This window comes from Dryobates pubescens, chromosome 2 (genome assembly GCF_014839835.1).
Source record: "Dryobates pubescens isolate bDryPub1 chromosome 2, bDryPub1.pri, whole genome shotgun sequence".
Lineage (NCBI taxonomy): Eukaryota > Metazoa > Chordata > Aves > Piciformes > Picidae > Dryobates > Dryobates pubescens.
Window position 1 is genome coordinate 13,640,324 of NC_071613.1, and position 21,013 is coordinate 13,661,336.

The following is a 21,013-nucleotide window of genomic DNA, read 5'->3' on the forward strand; positions in this document are numbered from 1 at the left end:
GACTTTAACTTGCAGAATCATAGAATGGTCTGGGCCAGAAGGGACCTCCAAAGGTCATCTAGTCCAACCTTCCTGCAGCCAGCAGGGACATCCCCAACTAGATCAAGTTGCCCAGGGCCTCATCAAATCTCACCTTGAATATCTCCAGAGAAAGGGCCTCAGCCACCTCCCTGGGCAACCTGGTCTAGCTGGTGAGTTTTTCCTTCAAACTCCACCAGTTTTACATCCGCATCATTTACTCAATGGCAAAAATAAGATGAGAAAAATCTACTTGGCCTTCAGTAAGTACATGGAACAGCCAGATTGTTCCTGACTAATAACAGCGAGCCTGTGAACTCCACAGAGGTGACACAGAGGCTTTAGCACAGTGCTCGTGGAGAGGAGGGAAAAGCCTCTACAGAGGCTGTGTACATCTACAGAAGCTGCGCCACCGCTGCACCCATTTCCCGTGCCAACACCACTCTCTCCATTTGTAGCTGGATAAGGAACATAAAGCTGAAAATGTCACAGATCAGGTGTTCTGCTGCCATCTCAGCCTTCAGAAGGGGGCTGGTGAAAGAAGCAAGGAAGGCAAGAACCAGGCCAACTACACACAATCAGATAAGTCAAAAGAACCAAAACTGAACTTTATTATTATTACTTTTTAAAGTATTCTACAATAATGGCTCAGAATACTACCACAAGGTACAGGGACAAGGCAGTGCTCTGGGCTATGACTGTAGATTACTCTAGTAGGTAGATATAGTTGTAAGAGCCTAAGAAAGGTTGAAACAGGGCAGTTCAACCTTTCTTAAGCACCTCTCTCATCATTTTAACATTTTCTAGACCTCTCATATTCTAGCAGGATTTATCAAATGCAATGGAGTCACAGGAGTCTTGCATAAATACAAATATCAATACTTTACCTTGAATATTGTGTATAGGATATAAATTCTGCTTCACCTTTTAAAAAAAAATTCTCCAGATCACTATGTGACCTGGGAGTCTTTCCTTTTCTTTCTCTTTAAGAGTTTTTTTAAATATATATATATATTTATATATATTTGCTATCATACATCAAAGTATATACGAATCCCATCATTTCTGTTGTATTTCCTGCAGACATGGTCTGAAACAAAATCACCAACAACTCAATCAGAAGCTTCCTAGGTACCATAGGAAAGCCAAAGAACCACCCTAGGGTTCTTTCCTCTCTTTTGTGTGTGTGTGTTTCAGTACTAGTATTTTCCCCCCCTCTCCCAACCTTGTAAGGATTCTTCATAAACTAGAGGTCATTTAAAGCAGTCTTTATAAGCCAATTTACATACTTTGACATGCTTTAGTGAGGCAGTTGGTATCAAAATCCAATAGCATTTCTTACAGAACACACAGGACTTTCTGCGATGCAGAGATACATTTCATGTCTAAAAAGCCACAGTTCTCTTTTTCTACATCTGCTCTCATCAAATCCCCAGGATTCATCCATAAAGCCGCTGCCCTTCCCAGTGCTGTCACCGGCATCCCCGCCCTGCATTGAGTTTTCACCCAGTCTGCTGCCGTCGTGGCGGGGAAGATTGCTAAGTAGGAAAACACGCTCCCCAGATCCACAGAGAGTCTTTTCTATCTCTAAATCCTCATGAGGTGTGTCACCCAACAGTGCAATGCGACAAAGGCAGGTCTCTGTGCAGGCTAAGGGTCTTCTTCCATCAAAGGAATCTCTAGGGGAAAAGAGGAAATAACGTTGATTGACTGCAACTTCCCTTTCTATTTTTGCAGAGTATGAGCAGTAGCAGTTCTACAAAACCAGAAATGGGCCTTGCAGAGATCTGAACAAGTATCACCACTTCTGCACCCCCTTACACTCTAATGCCTATGTGAAAATCAACCTTCTAAACCAAGTTAGGCCCACACAACCGAAATGCAAACATCCCTTTCTACTACACTAATCACTGAAACAGGGATGTTTACAGAATCAACAAGGTTGGAAAAGACCTCAGATCATCAAGTCCAACCTGTCACCCAACACCTCATGACAACTAAACCATGGCTCCAAGTGCCACATCCAATCTTTTTTTGAACATCTCCAGGGACGGTGACTCCACCACCTCCCTGGGCAGCACCTTTCAATGGCCAATTACTCTCTCTGGAAAGAACTTTCTTCTCACCTCAAGCCTAATCTTGAGACTCTGCTTGAGACTCTGTCCTCTTGTTCTGTTTGCCTGGGAGAAGAGACCAACCCCCACCTGCCTCCAACATCCTTTCAGGTAGTTGTAAATGGCAATAAGGCCTCCTCTTCTCCAGTCTAAACAACCCCAGCTCCCTCAGCCTCTTTAGTGACATTATCAGAATTTCTTCCTCCTCTCTTTATCTGTGCTGTGAGGTAGAAAGACCTTCTCTACTTCCTCTTATACTGAATTTAGGCCACTGGGCTTCAGCTGTTTGCCTAGTACCTCTTAGAGGCTGTGGAGAGCAGAAGCAGAGCCACTCCTAAATGCCTCCAAGGAGAGCTATCTAGTTTCCTTAACATGCTGAGCAGCACACCATGCAGTTCCATTAGAACTCAGTGAAATCACATCAACGTGTGCTCGTGTTTGATTCAAATGCACACAATCATCTACAGCAATCTCCATCCTCAGATGTGGTCCCACGAGTATATTCCCCTTATGCTCTGACTCCCATGGCTTAATGTCTACGTACCACAGACTGAGCAGTTAGCTGCACAGACAGACATGATGAGTTTGGTAATAAAGGCTGCTAATTTTGGCTGAGTATGCAAACAGCATTGGAGCTCTGTTTCAAGGGGAAAATCCAGTTCTTTGCTGTGAAGGCCATGTGAGGGAGTTGTGAGCATAGGAGTTGAGGAGCAGATGAACAAACTCACACAGGCAAGATGATAGCTGGCTCTGCTGCTGTATGCAGCAGCTGCCACACAGCTTTGTGATCACGGAGTAGTGTGGTTTAAAGAAATGCCCGAATCGAAATATGGATAAAACACTGGGGAAAGTACAAGCAAGTCCTCTGGGTTTGTTCTTGCTCTGACAGTGCAAACAAATGATGGCTTCTGTTCAGGACTCATCTGTTGCCCCCATGCAAGACTCACCATCTGCAATATCGATCTGTGGACTCGTGGATGCAGCCTCTGTGGCAGTGCTCTGGGATATGTCAGTTCGATCTGAACCAGGAAGTGCTGCTGCTTGGCTTGCTGGGGGCGAGTACAAACTTTGGAGCAGTTCAGAGGAGCCTAACCTGCTGTCACAGGTCTCATATTCATTAGGCAGCATGTCTGCAATCCTGGGGCCAGGGTAAGCAGGAGGGTTCTGATCTTCTGTCTGCAAAATATGCCCCTGATCTGTGGTAGCTGAGTATCCAGGTGCCAAGGCGTTCAAGCCGCTGCTTACCGCTTCATCGTAGGAAGGCAGCATGACAGGAACACCATCCACCACCACAAAGTCGGGGTCACCCATGGAGCCCTCCTGGTTGCCTCTACATCAAACACAGAGGAGTTACCACAGAGTAGGAGCATGTCAGAAGTACATCAGAGCAACTGCTGCACTTAAGTAAACATGGCAGCTTCTAGTCATGCAAAATGAAGCTACAGGGTCATTCCCAGTCACAGAAATGTTTGCTTTGTGGGTTTGCAAAACTCTGTTCAGGTCAACAAACTCAGTCTGTTACAAGCAAAAGAGATAAACCAGTAATCATAGAGTCATCAAATTATTTTGGTTGGAGAAGACCTCTCAGATCATTAAGGCCAGCCAGCAACCTAAGACCATGATGGTCATTAAACCATGTCCTGAGATGCCATGTCCACACAATCCTTGAACATCTCCAGGGTCAGTGACTGCACCACCTCCCTGGACAGCCTGTTCCAATGCTGACCACTCTTGCAGTGAGCAATTTTTTCCCAGCATCCAACCTAAGCCTCCTTCAGCATAAATTTAGGCCATTTCCTCTCATTGTCACCTGATACTAGGGAGAACAGACTGAACCCCACCTCACTACAACCTCCTGTCAGGGAGGGCAATTTTGAGAGGGGAAGTCCCATTTGCTGTGCTGTGCAAGGTATGTATTGTGGAGATAAGAGCACAGATGTACTTCACCAATGTAGTGTCTGAACCCCTGGGAAGAGATGTGCTAGAGCACAGAAATGTTTACAGCCCATGAAAACAGGCACTGAGATGACTGCTATTGAATGACAGGGCTTTGGCTGCCAGATTTTTAGCCTCTTTCAGGTCTTGCTTAAAAAGGATGAAGGCTTGCTTAGCCAGTACTAAACTGGTTTCTTTTCTAAGCTAAACATTTCTATTCATCCAGAAGTTCTGTTAAACCCTTAACTAATGGATTTCCAGCCAATTAAATCACAGTATAGTCCTGGCAGGAGGGAAGTGATCCCAGATACCTTTGGGACCTGAAAACATTTGAAAAGGAGAGGACAGAAAGCAATTTCATAGATTCATAGAATGGTTTGGGTAGGAAGGGACCTTAAAGATCTAGTTCCAACATCCCCCTGCCATGGACAGGGGCACTTTCCACTAGAACTGGTTGCTCAAGGCTGCCTCCAGCCTGGCCTTGAATACCTCTAGGGAGGGGGCATCCACAACCTCCCTGTTCCAGTGTCTCACCACCCTCACTCCAAAGAATTTCTTCTTATCCAGTCTAAATCTCTTCTCTTCCAGCTTAAAGCCATTCCCTCTCATCACATCACTACAAGTCCTTGTAAAATGGCTTTCAATAAGCTAGATAAAGACAGGCTATAAAGCTATGCATAGTGCAACACACTACCCCAGAGATCTTCCTAGTTTTATATGTGTATGTATACTAGTCCTCACCTGCTGTATATATGTATACATTACTTATATAATCTGAATAGTTTCACCTACATGTATTTATTTAACAAGTCCTTTTCTGGAGCATTGGAATGGGGGCATGTTAGCTGGCATACAGCTTTTTCACCTCTCCTTTCTGTATGTGGTAGTATAAAGACGTAGGAAAGACCAGGCACAGGAGAGGAGAAATCGCAGTGTCAAGGTCCACAGCAAACTTAGCAGACTGAAAACTAGAAACAAGTCTAAGCCCCAATACAGTACTAGCTTTGCCTAAAACCCAGCATGTCTGCCTTGTTTTTCCAGTTGGAAGGTGATAATAGTAGTAATATGAAGAGTAAGAATAGTAATACCCACCTAATTGTCTTGTGAGGAGTGCTGTGAGAATTAATGACAAATGCCCAGAGCTCATATTAATGGAAGTAAGGGAAGATGTAGGAGATGTTTACAAATTGTGGTGAAAATAATACTCATAGAGGGAAATAATAAACTTTTAATACAAATATGTCCATAGAGGAAAAACCCCAAAACTTTCTTTGCATTACTGAGTCTACAGTATTAAAAAAATTAATTCCCCCCCAGCACCTGAAAATGAGTACTTAAAAATATTGCTAATTGTTTTTACATGCAGAAGCAGCAATTCTCACTAGCAGGGATAGAACTCTTCCCAAAGATCATCTGGGAAATGTTGCCTGTTATCCTACTTGCACAAAAGGCTACTGGGGAGTGCCCTTCCCACACCCGTGGTTCAGAGACTTCCACTCGGAGCAGAAGGAGGTTATCTGCAAGGCTCATGAGCTGCTCCATCTCCTCAGCAAGGATTGCTGAATGTGAAAACTGACTCAAGGCCCTTAATCCTCAATCTTCAAAAGATAACAGTACAAACCTGGGAAGGAAATGTGTCTTAAATTTGGTCTGGAACATCCTGGCTAAGATAACCAGTAGCAGTACTAATAAAACACTGGTAGCAGTGAACGCCACTATTTTCCATGTAGTCAGGAGGGTCTCCTGGGTGTTTGGCCAGGTCTGTTCTGTAACAAAAAGGCAATACAAGAGTTGTGGTTTTATTATTACCATTGTTGTTTGGGATTAATGCTTTAAGACTCGGAAGTGATAGTTAGGGCAAGACATCTTTTGTACATCCATTGTAAAATCACACAATGCCAAAAGCAACCTTAATGTAAAGCTCTGCCATGAGGGCTGGATAGGGATTTTTTTCCCCCCTTCTGTTTTACATGCAATCATGACCTTAGCCTATATACACATAAAAATACCCAGAAGAGCTAACAGTTGAATCATAGAATGATAGAATGTCAGGTTAGAAGGAACCTCAAGGATCATCTGGTCCACCCTTCCTCAGTAAGAGTAGAGTTTAAATGAGATGGCCCAGCACTCAAGCTGAGTCTTAGAACTGTCCAGTGTTGGGGAGTCCCCTAATTGACTTATTTGAGAGATTATTCAAATGCCTAACTGTTCTTGTGGTGAAACTGAAATGGTTTAGGATCGTTTAGGATCTTGAAAGGGTGCTATAATTAATAGCATCTTAAAAGGTATATTCATCACTTAACCATGAAACAGATGAAGTTCACCAGTGATAGGATGAGGGGCAATGGTTTCAAACTAGAGAAGAGTAGATTGAGATTGGATGTTAGGAAGAAGTTCTTTACCATGAGGGTGGTGGAACACTGGCACAGGTTGCCCAGGGAAGTGTTTGAGGCCCCATCCCTGGAGATATGCAAGGTGAAGCTCAACAGGGCAACCTGATCTAGTGGAGGATGCCCCTGCTGACTGCAGAGGGGGTGGGACTAGATGACCATTGGAGTTCTCTTCCAACCCAAACCCTTTTATGATTCATAGACCACTGAATTTGGTCTAAAAATGAGGGCCTCAGAATAAGAGGATCAGACTAATACATTGCTTCTCCCTTACCTGTTTTGACACAGTATACTTGGTAGGAGGGAAACCACTCTCCATACTGGCAGGTGATGTACTTGTAGTCATTGGTGAGGGTGTAACCAGGATCACAGTAGAACTCCACCACCGTCCCATGGTTGTAACGCTCGCAAGGACGTGGGTGGCAGATGTAGTCTCCATGACTCACCATTGGAGGTAGTGGACAAACTTGGGCAAATAAACAAAGAGAAAAGGATAAAGACATTAATTCTAGCAACCCACCACTGGGTAGCTTCATTGTCAAAATACACAGGGCACCCTTCAGACTCCCGTTCAGTTTTGGGTTATACTCAGAGGTATCAGAGCACTGCTGCTGGGAAGTGGTTTTTGGTTCTCATCAACACCAGCAAGTTCTGCTTATTTAAAGGCCTGAGGGACAGGATGTGGCGAGCTTTCCATTCTCTTGGGCAAGGGGAGGTCAAGAGGAAGACAAAAGGGGACTATAAGCTAGAAGATGGTTATATGGGGTTGGAGTGGGACAGTCAAAATAAGAACTGCTCTCCTTATGAAGCATCTCAAATTCAGCTGTAACATCCTATTATTTTTTTTCCTGTTTCATTTACATAATTAAATGATTGTATGCACTCATTAAATTCCTAAATACTCACTTAAAATAATAAGTTGCCATCAACCATGCTGCTAGAAATGCACAGCACACTGTGTTGCTTAAGCACTTAACAATCTGCAGCACTGTAATATTATTAAGTTGAGCTTATAAACTCTACCAGTGTTATTTGTGTTCTGTTATCTCTGAACAGCCCAACTGATCTCAGTGGGACTACTGGTAGAGTGAGGTCTTAAATATAACAGAGGCTGAGCCTGTGTTAATTGAGTGCAGTGGTTTACATAAGGTTAGGTAAATAAGGGAGAATTGCTATGTAAACAGGTGGAACTTTTATTGTGGGCCCTGAAATGAAAGAAAGTCCTCTCACATGGCTGGGCAGATGAACTCAATGGAGAACTGAAGGTGCACTCTCCAGGAAACAGCAGTGGGGAATGCAGCTCACAAGCAGTATTTTTATAACAGAGGAAACCTTTCCACTGAGTAAGCATTAGGCGATTGCTATTTTCTTAAGTGCTTCTTACATAGAGGGAAAAGACACCTACAAAAAGTAATGATGTTTCAAATAGCTACATACTGACCCAAAAAGGGCTTAAATTTCTGGATGGCTTGTTTTATTTCCCTTCAGAGGCAGTAACTAGCTGGCTCAGTGCCCCATCTGCAGGCTGTTGCCTTCACTTCATGCCTCCCCCACGCAGGCAAGACCTGCTGCATTGATTTAAATAATGAAAATGCCATCTCTCGGAAGAAGAATCTTCACAGAAATTACAATTCAGCTGCTTCTCTCTGTGAGTTTTGTTACATGAATAATGCATTTGATGGAAAAAAAAATACACAAGATATTAAATGAATCTTCAAGAGAGACTGATTACGACGTGCAGCAATGTCTATTCCCCAGTCCCTGGAGACAGGGTTTTGTTTGCATTTTCACTGGCAAGGCTTAATAATAACTTGAAATCAGAGCAAGTAATTCACATCAAAATTCACACCCTCAATACTCTCCAAAGTCTCTGGGCCCACAAGAAAGAGGGATGCTTTACTCAAGGTTCAAAATAATTTTCTTAAGACTAGGGCAAAGGTGTCAGAAAGCATCTTCTGTCCATATCCACTGACAGCAGCAATTTTGGCCTGCCATAAGGAAACTTGGTATATTTTTATTAGCTACACTATGAGCATGAGAACAAAGGAAGAGAACAACTTAAGCTTCTTTGCATCAGAGTTTTGCCAAGCTATGGCAGGCTGCAAGAGATGCTGGTTGCTAGAAAGGCTCTGAGCATCTACACAAGTAGAGCACACCCTATCACAAAGAGCAACACTGAGAGAAACAAATTTTTCCTCTCCAACAATATACCTGCTACCTCATCTGTAACCTCTTAATGTCATTAAGAACCAAAGCAGCCTACTGAATTCAAAAGAGCCACAAGGTTCATGGCCCAGCAACATGGGTCATCTCAGGAATGACACATTACCAGGCAGACTGAAAACTGTACACTGTGGGAACAACCCAGACCTGGAGCTGTCAGTCTGCTTACAGATGGTATAAAACCTGAAAACAAAGCATCACTCTGCATGTGGGATATGTCCCCAGTGCTGAAACAGAGTTCCACCTCTTCCACTGACACCCTTGTTACAGTCTAGGCTAACCTAAGCCCACAGAAGTTTTCTAGGAAAGTTTAAATCCTGGCATTCCCAGCCTTACTCATATTTGGAAATGACAGGCCAGGGGCTTCAGGCAAATGCATAAAACTCAGAGAATTGAAAGAACCACAAACTGATTAAAAGAAGTGTGTCTGACAAGTGCATTTTCACTGTCAAAGTCAACAGCAATATGACCACTATGTAATCATAGAAACAAAGGAATTCTCCTTCAGGAAGTTCTCACAGCTTGGGAAAAAAAAAAAAAGCCCTAGGTGTTATTCTTAAGTATGACACCAAACCTTTCCTACCAGCTTTCAGCATCTTTGCTTTATAAGGCTTTTGAGACTTGAATGCACTAATTACAGCATGCAGTAGTGCTTTCTGACAACCAGCATTAAAAGACCACATGTGTGTGTCCTTAAGTTTGGAGCTTGTCAGATGGCTGGGCATAATTGAGGCAGTGTCTGCTGGTGGTTCTGCAGTACATGATCCTGGGTCTCCAGATCTGTCTTTGTAGAGCAACTGGCTGCAGACTGTTACAGTCTCTGGGGAGTTACAGGAATGTTACAGCTCAGCATTCTCGGCTGAAAAGCTGAATCATTCATCATAAAGAAAGAACAAATGTGTTTATATGGTGATCAAATCCCTTCCAGGATGCTCAAGAAGCCTATTACTCAAGGAAGCTGTAAGGGAGGAATTCTTGATTTGAGCTGATGGATTCCCTGCCTGCTTGTAGGAGCTGCTGGACCTAAGGGCTCTCCTCTGAGATCAGCTATGGGCTTTCTGCTCTAACTGATTGTAATGAAAGATTAACACTTTCAGGAAGAGCTTAAAAACTGGGGAACCAAGCCTTTTGTTACAAACCCTGTCACATAATGGCTTGGAGCAAAAGCAATGGCAGGTCTGCTCCACAGTGTGTCCCCTCCAACACTGCCTCTGCAGTGCAACAACTGCATCTCTTGGACTGCTCAGACACTGGAGGAATAAATGTGGTTCACCCAGTAATTTTTCCTACCAATTATGGTCAAGAAGCTTTTTAAACTCTGCCCAGAGGATGCTGCAGTAATTCTGCACTGTTGACACAGGAACTCTAGGAGGGAGAAACAGGGTTTTTTTTGGCATTAGCATATTCACAATTAACCATGGTGGCACAGCATAGAGATGTCACATCCCTTCTTAATACCCACTGACTGAGAGAGAACAGTGGAGTTACAGCTATTTATAATGCTCAAAATTTTCTTGTTAGTCAATCAGTACAGTGGCTAGTCAGTTTAGACTTTGGTTAGAGTAGGTGGGAGGTAATTTATTCAGGTTTTACCCAGCTTTTGTGCATGAGCCAAAAAAACAAAAGCAAAAATGTCTTGAAATTCAGGGCACTTACTTTAAAAACGGGGTAGAAATAAGCAAGAAGCTGATTTTCTGTCTTTGATTTTTTGAATAGTATGTTTTGGGGTTTGATTTGGTTTTGTGGGGGTTTTTTTTGTGTTTTCTTTTCTCTAGCTACTAGCCTGCCTTTCAGTCAGGATATCAGTTGCTCATTTAGGTGGGTCAGCAGAAAGACCCAGTGGAAGGCCAGCCATTTTCTGTTTGACACAGGGGTGGACAGAGCTAGGCCTGATCAAAAATGATGCTTCTTCCAAACACACCACGAATGTCTGTTCATTATGCAAAAGATGTGAAAAGATTGAGATGAAACTTCATGCTGAGAAAGACACAGATAAAAAAAATGCTAATGTACCTCATGAGATAGTGATCAGAGGTGGACTTACTGTCTGCGTTGAGCACAAACAGAAGAGAATAAGAGCTTCTCATACCCTCGCTTGTCAGTCTTCTACATCTATCTTTGAGGTCTCTTCCAACCTTATTGATTCTATGGTATCAGGACACGAATTAACACCAGAAATCTGGACACCTGTCTTCTGGCTACTGCATTCCACCCAAATGTTACAATGTGAGCCATGATTCACTCCATGAGACTGCACCAATATACATCCCCACAGATCTGACTCTCTCCGTCTAGGGCAGCCTGGTCCTAACCTGACTTTACTGCTTGGCTTCTGGGGCCTCAGTAAGGATCTTTCTCCATATATTGCCTTCATACAAACACATGCTTGGGTACAGAGCTTTCAAAGGAAGAAGAAGAGGCATAGGAAATTACTTCTACACTTCAAATGTTTATATATACAAATATATATATATAATTTTCTACTCTCTACTTAGTTGTCAATGTATAGTAATGCTAAAAATTAGTATTGCAATTCAAAACAAAAATTGTCATTACATTTTCAGTACTGTAAGCAGGATAGAAAACCCACCTGTTGGACTCAACCACTCCTATCCACCTTCAAGAAGGAATTAAGAAGTTTGTAAAAGGAAGGAAGTATCAAACCAATTTGCTTTAAAGTAAGTCCTGTTAAAACATCTCACCTAGAACAGCTGCTTAATGAGAATTTCATCCTAATGACACCCTTCAAAAATGTGAGCAGAACAGGAAGCATTACCACAGTAACTTTTCATTTATCCTGACTTAACAATATCCCAATGATACTTTCCTATAACAAATGCTGCTGCTATTATGAAGAAAGATGTAGTGCATATTGTAAGTGCACTGGAACAAGCAAGAATGCCTTTGAGGCCATTGAATTTGTGTTTTGAAAGCGCAGGCATGCTTTGAGGAACTCTTCTGATTCCACATTCGAACAGCAAAACAACTGCACCAATACTAATACCAGAATAGAAAGTTTAGTGGAAACAACTCTTTGAGCAGTAATATATGAAGTAATTCCTAATAAGCCTGAAAGCAGACATAATTTAATGAAGTTACAGGATGATTACTTTGAACTCTGAATTTGCCTGCAAATTTATTTCTTCAAAGCCTACAGCAAGAATTACTAAAGATACTGATTTCTTAAGCCAATCATCTCCAGTTTCTTTTCAGTCTTAGTCTTTCCCAGTTACTTAGCCTTCACAATGCCACTTACATGTTTTCTTCTGAAGGCAGCCAACAGCTAACCAACTTCTGGACCATTCAGCAAGTCTGAACTCACACAGCTAGGAACATACATTGCAGGTCTCACACCTCCGTGCCCTTTGCTCTACCCCTAGACAATCACCTGTGGGTAATTCTCTTATCAGCTACAATAGCCAGGTAAGCCATTCCATGTGCACACAGTGAGAAGTACTTTTCACCTCCTGTGATGTGTGAAATGAATGAAAAATTAAGTTTTTAATGAAAAGCTACTTTCCTGGGCTACCTTTGACAAACACTGCCCTGATGAAAATTTCTATCACTGACACCAGCTGTTTGAGGCTGAATGAAACACTATGAAACTAGTTTCAGCCTGTTTTAGTACTGGTTTAACATTAGCTGACTCCAAAATGGAAAGAGAAGGTGATTTACAATCATTGCTTGTGCACCGAGTTTCCCTGATACTGGAGTTACAAATTACAGAGCCTGGTTTGCAGTTCCAGTCTGCTGAGCTCCTACAGGAGCATCACACCACATTTCACACTCATCCTCAACAACCCTGCTGTTACCAGCACAGCAACCTGTGAAACATTGATCTTAATGCCAAGATCTTTAGTTTCACAAGAGATATGGGATGAAGCAAACCCTGAGTGACCTTTCTCCTGTAAATTGTAACTTCAAAAGCGTGATTTTCATTTAAACTGCAAGAACCTGATGGTGAGTTTGCAGCAACAGAGAGCTAGGAGTTCTTTTAGCAAGAGGCCCATAATTCTCTTTAAGGAGATATTTATAATCATTATTCACATGGGAGTGCTTAGAGCACTGTGGTTTCATTTCAGGTAGATCATTTTAGCTTTCTTCATTTCTTCCTTCTAATTTTGCTGCTTCTGTTTCTCATGAGTGGTTGACTTCATGATCAAAGTGAGAAGCAGATGCTGAGGACTGCAGACACCAAACAAGAAGGAATCAAAGAGGTTCAAAATAAGTCAAGGCCTGGGTATTTGACAGGTGTCACAGGATAACCTAAGACCTGGAAAAGGTCAAGTACAAGTAGAATGCTTACAAGTAGTGATTACAGGTGGAGGAGCTGGTTGAGAAAAACAGATATATAAAAGCACCTGACAGGGATGCCTGAAGAAGGCAGTGCTCACTGTGAGCTGGACATATCAGTGCTTTTACATTATTTCAATCCTCCTTTCTTTAATAGCTTTTCCCTCTTTGTTTATATGCAAGGTTTCAACACCAGCCATCAGGGGGTGATAGGAGAGAAGGAATGCTGGAATAGACAAGCTGTATTCCAGGGCCTAGGTGAATGATGAGGAAGTTGAGCTGTACTATCTGGGAAAAGGAAATGCACAAGGTTCCATTCCCACTGGAGCTGAGGAAAGCCAGCACATGATCTTAGCACTGTCATACTGCAAATCAGCTTACAAGACCAGGAAAGTGTGGAAGAGCGCTGGTTATTTGTTTAGCTAGCAGGTGCCTGCCTAACTGGTGAAACTGCCACCAGTTAAATATTGGGGTTTAGCCCTGGCAGGGAACAAACCTACATTGTGAGTAGACTTCCTCATGCATAGAGTCTGTAGCTACAGTTCCTTCCATTTGTGTGAATGTGCTGTGTAGCCAAATTTAATGAGCATGTCCATAAAGCACAGAGATAGCTGATTTCAAGGTAGACAAAGTAGTGTGCATTTCCTTTTTGAGGAGCCCTTGCCAGATAAAGCTAAAGATTAATATTATAAGACAGCCTTTAGAGAGAAGTTTTGTCTGCTCTCCTCCACCTAATCCTTGGCATCTTTAAAGCACCCTGGATAAAACACTGCATGCATCTGCCAGGTAACATAGAAGTTCAGAGCAGAAATCACAGCTCCATGAAGAAGCTGGGATGTCTGGCTGATTCTGGAAACACTAAGGAGTTCCTGAAAGGCACCGAGGTGATAGAGCAGGTGTAAAACAATGATTTACTGTGACAGGCCTGTGCATCAAGCAGAAACAGAAGACACAAAAGAAACAGATTACAAGTTGTTGTTCTGTTGCTTTCTGGGAAAATTATGAGCAGTGGAGAAGGCATCTATTTCAGTCACAGCCAAGATCAAAGAAGATTTCTGCAATGTAAGAAAGGAGCAGGCTCTCAGAAATACAACAGTATTTATCTTCTTCAAACAGTGTCTTCATCTTGGAGAGTGTTCTCTAAATCCCCCATCTCTCATAACAAGAGCTGTAGAAAGCCACTTTTGGGTATCATTCTGTCTCAAAAAAGTGGTCTCTTCTTTATTCTCCCCCTCTGTTTCACTTTGCAATACACCTGCTGGAGTTAAGAGGCTGGATGATTATTAGGCAGAATGTCCACTGAAGAACATGATCTGCCTGCCTCGTTACTTCATGTCACTGTGCTCTTTCTGAATTCAGTTCTTTTGCATGTCTCCTCAGCCGTGTGGGCAAAGGGATGCAGATGAATTTCAGCATTCTCCAACGGCACAAAAATCCAGATATTCCAAATCACTACGAGCAGCTCCTTCAACTGTTCAGTTCCACACTCCTACAAGGTGGCAGGATTCATAATAATTTCTGCACTCCTGAGTGGTGAACAGATTAGCTGTGTGCAGTGCAGAAACACATAGAATTACTGAATGACTGTGTTTTAACAAGAAAGTTATCCTTCTAAACTTCTTCATCTGACTTGCTTTCTATGACTTAATCACCTCCAGGGCAAAGTGCTGTCAGCTGTTTCATCCTTTGGTCATCAGGCTAAAGGTGTCACAGCCCAAGTAAAGGTGCTTGAAGCATTGCTGGCTGCTGCAGTTTGAGTATTTACTGCTGGCTGTTGTTCTTGAGTTGCAGAAAGCATTGCTGTAGGCAGTGAATATACCCTGAAATGCCACTCTAAGTCAGAGCTGTTAAAACCAAGGCTATCAATATGTCCTGAGTTTTTAACTCAGTTAACTTGGATGACCTCTTTGACAGTCGAGCAGTATTTCATTTATTCTCTCCCCTTCCTGCAAGCAGAGTAGGTGTAAACATAGACCAGTGCCCTGGTATCTGCCTCTCTTAATTTCTTAATACCACAGGGTTTCACAACCACCTTGTATTGCTGCCCTTGGTTCCCTCTACAGGATTTGTATCTGTTGGAGATCTGCTGCATCAACACTAACTTCCCTGAGGATACAAATCAGTCTGTCATGGTGGAATTTATGTAAAGCCTTCTCAATGTCAACAGAGACACACAGGGAGAAATCCATTTGTACCAGTGTACAATATCTCAGGCTTAGGGTTGCTTACTTTATTTTGACACCTGAACATAAACTGATTACAGGCTGACTTGTACCTTTTTTTTTTTTCTCAGTATGTGGCTCTATGCTCCATCAGGAATTAAAAATGTTTTAAGGACATAGGTTATAAAATGTCTCAGTGTCAATCCCTGTCTCTGGCACTGGCAATTGTTATATAAGAATGAAGATTTTTGAAGCTTTCCTTCAAAATATCCTAAGTGATGTTGGTTAGAAAGTTAAAGCTACTTTGTTTGGGAATGTTAAGCAGCTGTGGCATTTCATGTGCAGTATTACCCTCCTCCAGTGCTCCTTCATGCTCTTTACTTTCTGGGTTCCATGTCAGAATTACCAGACCCTGAGGGCCTGTTCTCAGGTTTATGAGAATGATTTTCAAGCTCTGTCCTGTATTCTTTTTGGAGGGGGTTCCTTTGCACTTCTTGTGGCTTTGTGGTGCAATTCGTTTAACTCCTTCATTTTCCTACCTTAATTCCATCATTTCTATAATTTTCATGATCTTTTTTGCTTATTATTTTATTTTTTTCACCTATTCTCACAGTGAGGTAGGTTTATATACCAGAGTCTGGAAATGCCTTCAGTTTTCTTCTTTTTTTCCCCGCTCCTTTCTACTCATTGATTCTCCCCTTTGAAGTCTATTCCTCATGTTTGCTTCATTTCATTTTGAGTCTACCTACAAAAATGTGAAGTATTTTCTCTTTTACATTCCTCCAGGCTTCACCTCGAGCTTCACCTCGGCGAGAGGCATGCAGAAATGAGGTTTTGATATTGCAATACATCTGATTTCCTCAGGGACCAGCTTTTCTGTTCAGCTGGGCTGACGCTGCAAACAGATATTCCAGGTAAGAGGACCAAGTCTGTTGTTTGTAAATTCAATCAACCTGCTTTCCCTTTTACTCTTAAACACAAAATTGGGAATTCCTAATTACACTCTCCATACAACTGCTTTTACTTGAGCATTAACACCATAATCAAATTCCTCTCTTTGCCTGCTTTCCCCCCAGTCCTTCATAAGAGCTATTCCTTACATCTTCTTGGAAGTCTTCCAAAAGGACATGAAAGATTAAACCACAAAGTCCAGATGGCAAAGTGTGTAATCATATGCAGATGACATTCCCAAAGTACAGGCTTTTTTGTTGTTTGGTTGGGCTTAATTTCTCCAGATCCTGTGTCTTTATTCACCTTAAAGTATCATATCATAAACATTTCCTAGTTCTATACATTTCATTTCACAGAGTTTCCTCACCAGTAGGTTTTCAAGTGTTTGTTCTCCTCCAGCCTTCTTGGAAGCCTTCTGATTTTACAATTAATGTTTATCACTCATGTGGTAATCTTCATTTTAAGGGGTTTCCACCCATCATTTGCATATCTAATTTTGCAGAAGGCAGTCACTCACTCCCATTAATTTCTACAGATGGATGGTTAACCCCAAACCAATAATTTAAAAATCATATTATTATTACTACAAATAGCAATAAAAATAACATTCCTTAAACCTTTGTATATCCTTGGAAGCATCTAGTGAGTTTCAGTACAAAACAAAGTGTGTAAAGTTTCTGCATAATTATGGAATTCCCCTAGGAAAAAACCCAAGGACATTAAGGAAGTCAGAGATTCAATTTTAGGACTCAAAAGAGAAGAAAATTCAGTGTTAAGATGCTTCATCTTGTCCCCTAAGTGAGTGTAAAATTTTCTAGCACTGGTAAAACAACACAATTTCCTCTAACGTGATTCCCAGATATAGCTGAACCACTTCAGCTGAAGCTTCCCAAGCGATTCAGCTTGAGGCAGGCACTCAAAAATAAATCCAAATGTTTTAAATTTGGCAAAGGTACAGGCATTTAAGAAGATCTCATACCAGTAAATACTCAGTGATCTAAGCTAGAAGCACCCTCATTTGTCCAAGCTCTAACAACTTTCCTGATCAGATGCGAACAGCTGTTTCTGAGAAGCCACGGCGTAACTGCAGTGTTGGCTGCACTTCAGTACCAGATAACACAGTTTTTATGCAGTGCTGTGATAAAGCAGCAACAGTGATTATAATTATCAGAAAAATCTTCTTCCCTCTCAGCAAAAATTAGCCTCTTAGCAGAGCTGGTTAAAGCGCTGTGCTTGGGGCTGTTGGGAATAAGACTGGACTGAGCATTACAAAGCATTCTGTAATGGTGGGGACTGAGTGGTCCCCAGTGTAGCTCTTTACTTAGATGGAGCTACAAACCCTTCATTTAGAATTTATTTGGCCTAACAAAAAGGGAAGAATTCATGAGATTGACATGTAGCAGTTGGGCCAGGTGATCCTTGGGGTCCCTTCCAACCTGGCATTCTGTGATTCATTTGTGTGATCCCACACACAGTTAAGACTCCTTCTGTGATGGCTTCAACACCATGTATGAAACCAAGAAAGCTGTAAGCAGCGTTGTTTATTGCAGAAGAAAAGCTCTGAAATGGTTTATGATAGCTTCCTAAGAAACCATTTGCTTTTAATCATTACCACACCTAAAATACTGAGCAGGAAATGCCATCAGAATAAATTTTGAACCAATCATGGAAATAAATAAATGGACTGAGTTTGTAAGTGACAGATTTCCTCTGTGAAGAAAATACTGCTTGGTGAGATTATACCTCGCACCTAGAAGGAATGCTGAAAAATGAGCTTGACATTGGTATGCAAGGTGCAGAATGAAAAATATGCAGGGAGGGAGTTTTGTCTGCTAATTAAGAGTAGTGGATTGTAACAAGATTCCTGGAGATTAACACGCCTTGCATAAATCACTTGAACAAACACCTTCAAAGAAGGACATCTCAGGTTGGTTTACCCTGTCTGGATTTAATTTTGAAGTTCACTGAATACCAGCTGAAGCAACACTACAAGAGAGTTGTTGGAGTGACTTTTTTAGGGATGCTGCTCTCTCTTCTGCCCCAGCAGAAGCAGGGGCAGCCACAAAGCTGAGGAGAATCTGCTCTTTCAAGGGTTATGCTCTTAGACTTCAGTCTCCATTGGTTCACTCAACATATGCATGGATGTCCACCAACATGAAATTACCACTTAAGGAGAGTAATCAGAAAGCAATTAAAATGGTGGATGGATCTAAATCAAAACTCAGGCCTCCTAGATAGCCTTGGCCCAGCATCTGGTAGATCACAGATCATCATTGTTGACCAGGGATGATACATTTTGGCATGTTATTTGACATGTAGAACTGTCAGGGCAGCAGTTCTTCTCTCATGTTCTACATTACCAAAGGTGGGGAAAAAACCAGAAGAGCCTCTCCATGGCTTTGTAATACAAGCAATACACAATGAGCACTTGTTTTTGGGGGGGAATTGTGATTGGAGCTGGAATGCTCACCTGTGTTAAGTGAGGGTAAACCACAATTTCTCCTGCTGGGGTTTCTGTATGTTAATGTTTTTATCTTCCTAAATGGAGACCTGACATTTTTTATCAAAGCAGTTATACTTAGGTTACTCCTAACATAGCTCTTCTGATTTTTAATGTATTTGATGTACTTGCCACACTACAAACAACACACAAAACCCTTCCAAAAATGACTTCAAGAGCAACAGAGTTGGTTTGGGATTAAACTTTTATGTGTATTAACTGATAAAACAAATTATATATATATAAAAAAATAATCTTGTTATGTCATTCTGAACTTGCAGAGGCACTTTTTAATGTTGGAATTTAAATTGTCAGTTACAAATAAGGATAATTTTCTTAGTTTTGTGCAGTATATCGCTTTGTTGGTGCTGTTGGCAAATTCTTGCACTTCCAGAATGCTTAGCATTTAGCTCAGTGACGTAAGTCTCACATATGAATTCCTATAATTGCTTTTAGCTAAATTCTACAGATAGATAGCTTCCTCACAGGCTTGAAATAGAGCAAAAATATACTCCTTGTAAGGGAATGGAATGCAGAGGCTGTAGTTGGATTCTGATGACTTCCAAGATGCAGTATGAAGATGGAGGAAGGCAATTCGTAAGGTTTTGACAGTACATGGAGCAATCTACTCAGTCTGTTTTATATATGTGGGATGCAACTATAAATGCACTACAATGTCCTCCATTCCAGTACTGCAGCTACAGTCACAGATTATCCCTTTCAGCTCGGTGTGATTTACCTGCTTCACACTGAATGGTTTTTATGTTCCTCATCAATAAATTAGCTCAGTCATTGTAGCTGCAAATCTTTCTTTAAGGTGAACTACTACAAGAGACAACAAATATTCAAGCATGCAGCATTGTGTGGCACTGAATAATGTCTGCAGCTGGCACAGCCCAAGTTAAGAGTTTTACAGAGCATCTTTCAGTTTATCATAGCAATCTGTCCATATCTACAGAAAGCTATCCATATCTATAGAAACTCTGGCCATCAGCACACAAATAGGAATTCCATAACTTCCTCAGCATTCTTATTGGAAAGTCTGCATAGAATTTACATTTTAAGGGCAAAGCAATCATTGTTAAGATCTTCCCTACTTGCACTCTGGGTGTTGAGAGAGCAAACATTAGTTAGGGAGCACCATGTGCAGCCACACATGGATAGGCTCTGTGTGGCCTACAGAAACATTACCAATAGTGGAACCATGGTCGTGGCCCTGAGTTAAAATCATATATAGCATGCTGATTTTGCAACATTAAAAGATAAATAAACAATGAGACATTTACCTTCCACATCAAGGCACCTAGGTGGGCTATCTGACCAGATAAGGTTATACATGCACTCAAGGAACTCTGCCCCTTCTAGTTTATATCCAGGAAAGCATTGATAATACACCACTGTTCCTACAGGGAAGGAGGACTCGAACTCAGATATGTTAATGTAACTATGAGGAAGAACCAATGGCCTCAGGCAACCTGCAAATTAAGCAGAGGAAGGTATCTTTTATTACAAAGTGCTTATCTCAGCCATCTTCACACATCTCAGTTATCATTCCTAACTTGAGGAGTACAATGGTTTTTATCTTCTCTACTATGAACGGCATGTCTGCGTGATCTCCCTCAGATATGTAATGCCTCATTATCCTGCTTCAAACCCTGCTATTGTTTAGCCCACACACTTTGCCAGCGTGGGATTCACTCTCAGCAAATGCAGGCAAGGTTTACTGCAAATGACAGTATTTTGTTTCACAAACATTGCCTGGCTTAGCAGATGGCAATTTATTTTGAGGTGGAATCTCCAATAAATACAGATTATCATTTATACAAACCATGAGTTTTGTTCTTAACATTGACAGGCATATAAGCCACCTTTTAATATTCAATGTCCTCTGGTGACCAGGTGCACATAACTGTAAAAGATTTGCAGGCAAAATTAATGATTTTGAGATTTCAGTTTGAGAACGTCTAAAGGGACATGACTTCCTATAAGCAGTCCCATGATAAACACTGAACGAGGTTTCAGATTAGGTTAGCAAAAAGTTACTGTTCCTTTTATCATCAGAAATTGTACATGTAGTCAAGAGACTCTGTTCTGTGCCTGGAATTACTTCTGAGGGATTTGTACCATGGAAGGTACTGAGTGGTGACAGTTAAATGGTCACCAACCATATCTGTTCATGAAAGAACAGTGAATTAGGTAGATGATACGACTCTATAACATGTCAGTCACATCCATTCACAGGCTGTTTTGAGCTGGCATTTAGGCAGGAGTTTATGCCAGAGAAAAAACCCAAATCCTCATGGCTTTAGAAATGACTCTCTGGGTAATAATACTGTTGATTTTTAAATCTGCAGTCATGTGGAGGAAAGATGATTAGTATCAGGGAATTAAAAATAATGTTTTTAAGTTATGAGTCTAATAGGAGCT

The 21,013-nt window shown here is 41.5% G+C and overlaps 1 protein-coding gene across 1 annotated transcript in view; it reads right to left on the bottom strand.

Moving 5' to 3' along the window:
- Positions 1-1,594: 1,594 nt before the first annotated feature.
- SUSD4 (sushi domain containing 4) overlaps positions 1,595-21,013 on the bottom strand; it is a 79,695-nt gene continuing 60,276 nt past the window's right edge. Inside the window, exons 5-9 of the mRNA XM_054170326.1 lie at positions 19,873-20,061; positions 6,732-6,923; positions 5,689-5,833; positions 3,080-3,462; positions 1,595-1,697 (exon numbers count right to left, since the gene is read on the bottom strand). Of these exons, the coding sequence (XP_054026301.1) occupies positions 1,669-1,697; positions 3,080-3,462; positions 5,689-5,833; positions 6,732-6,923; positions 19,873-20,061 (938 nt within the window). The 3' untranslated portion in view covers positions 1,595-1,668. The remainder of the gene's footprint in view (positions 1,698-3,079; positions 3,463-5,688; positions 5,834-6,731; positions 6,924-19,872; positions 20,062-21,013) is intronic.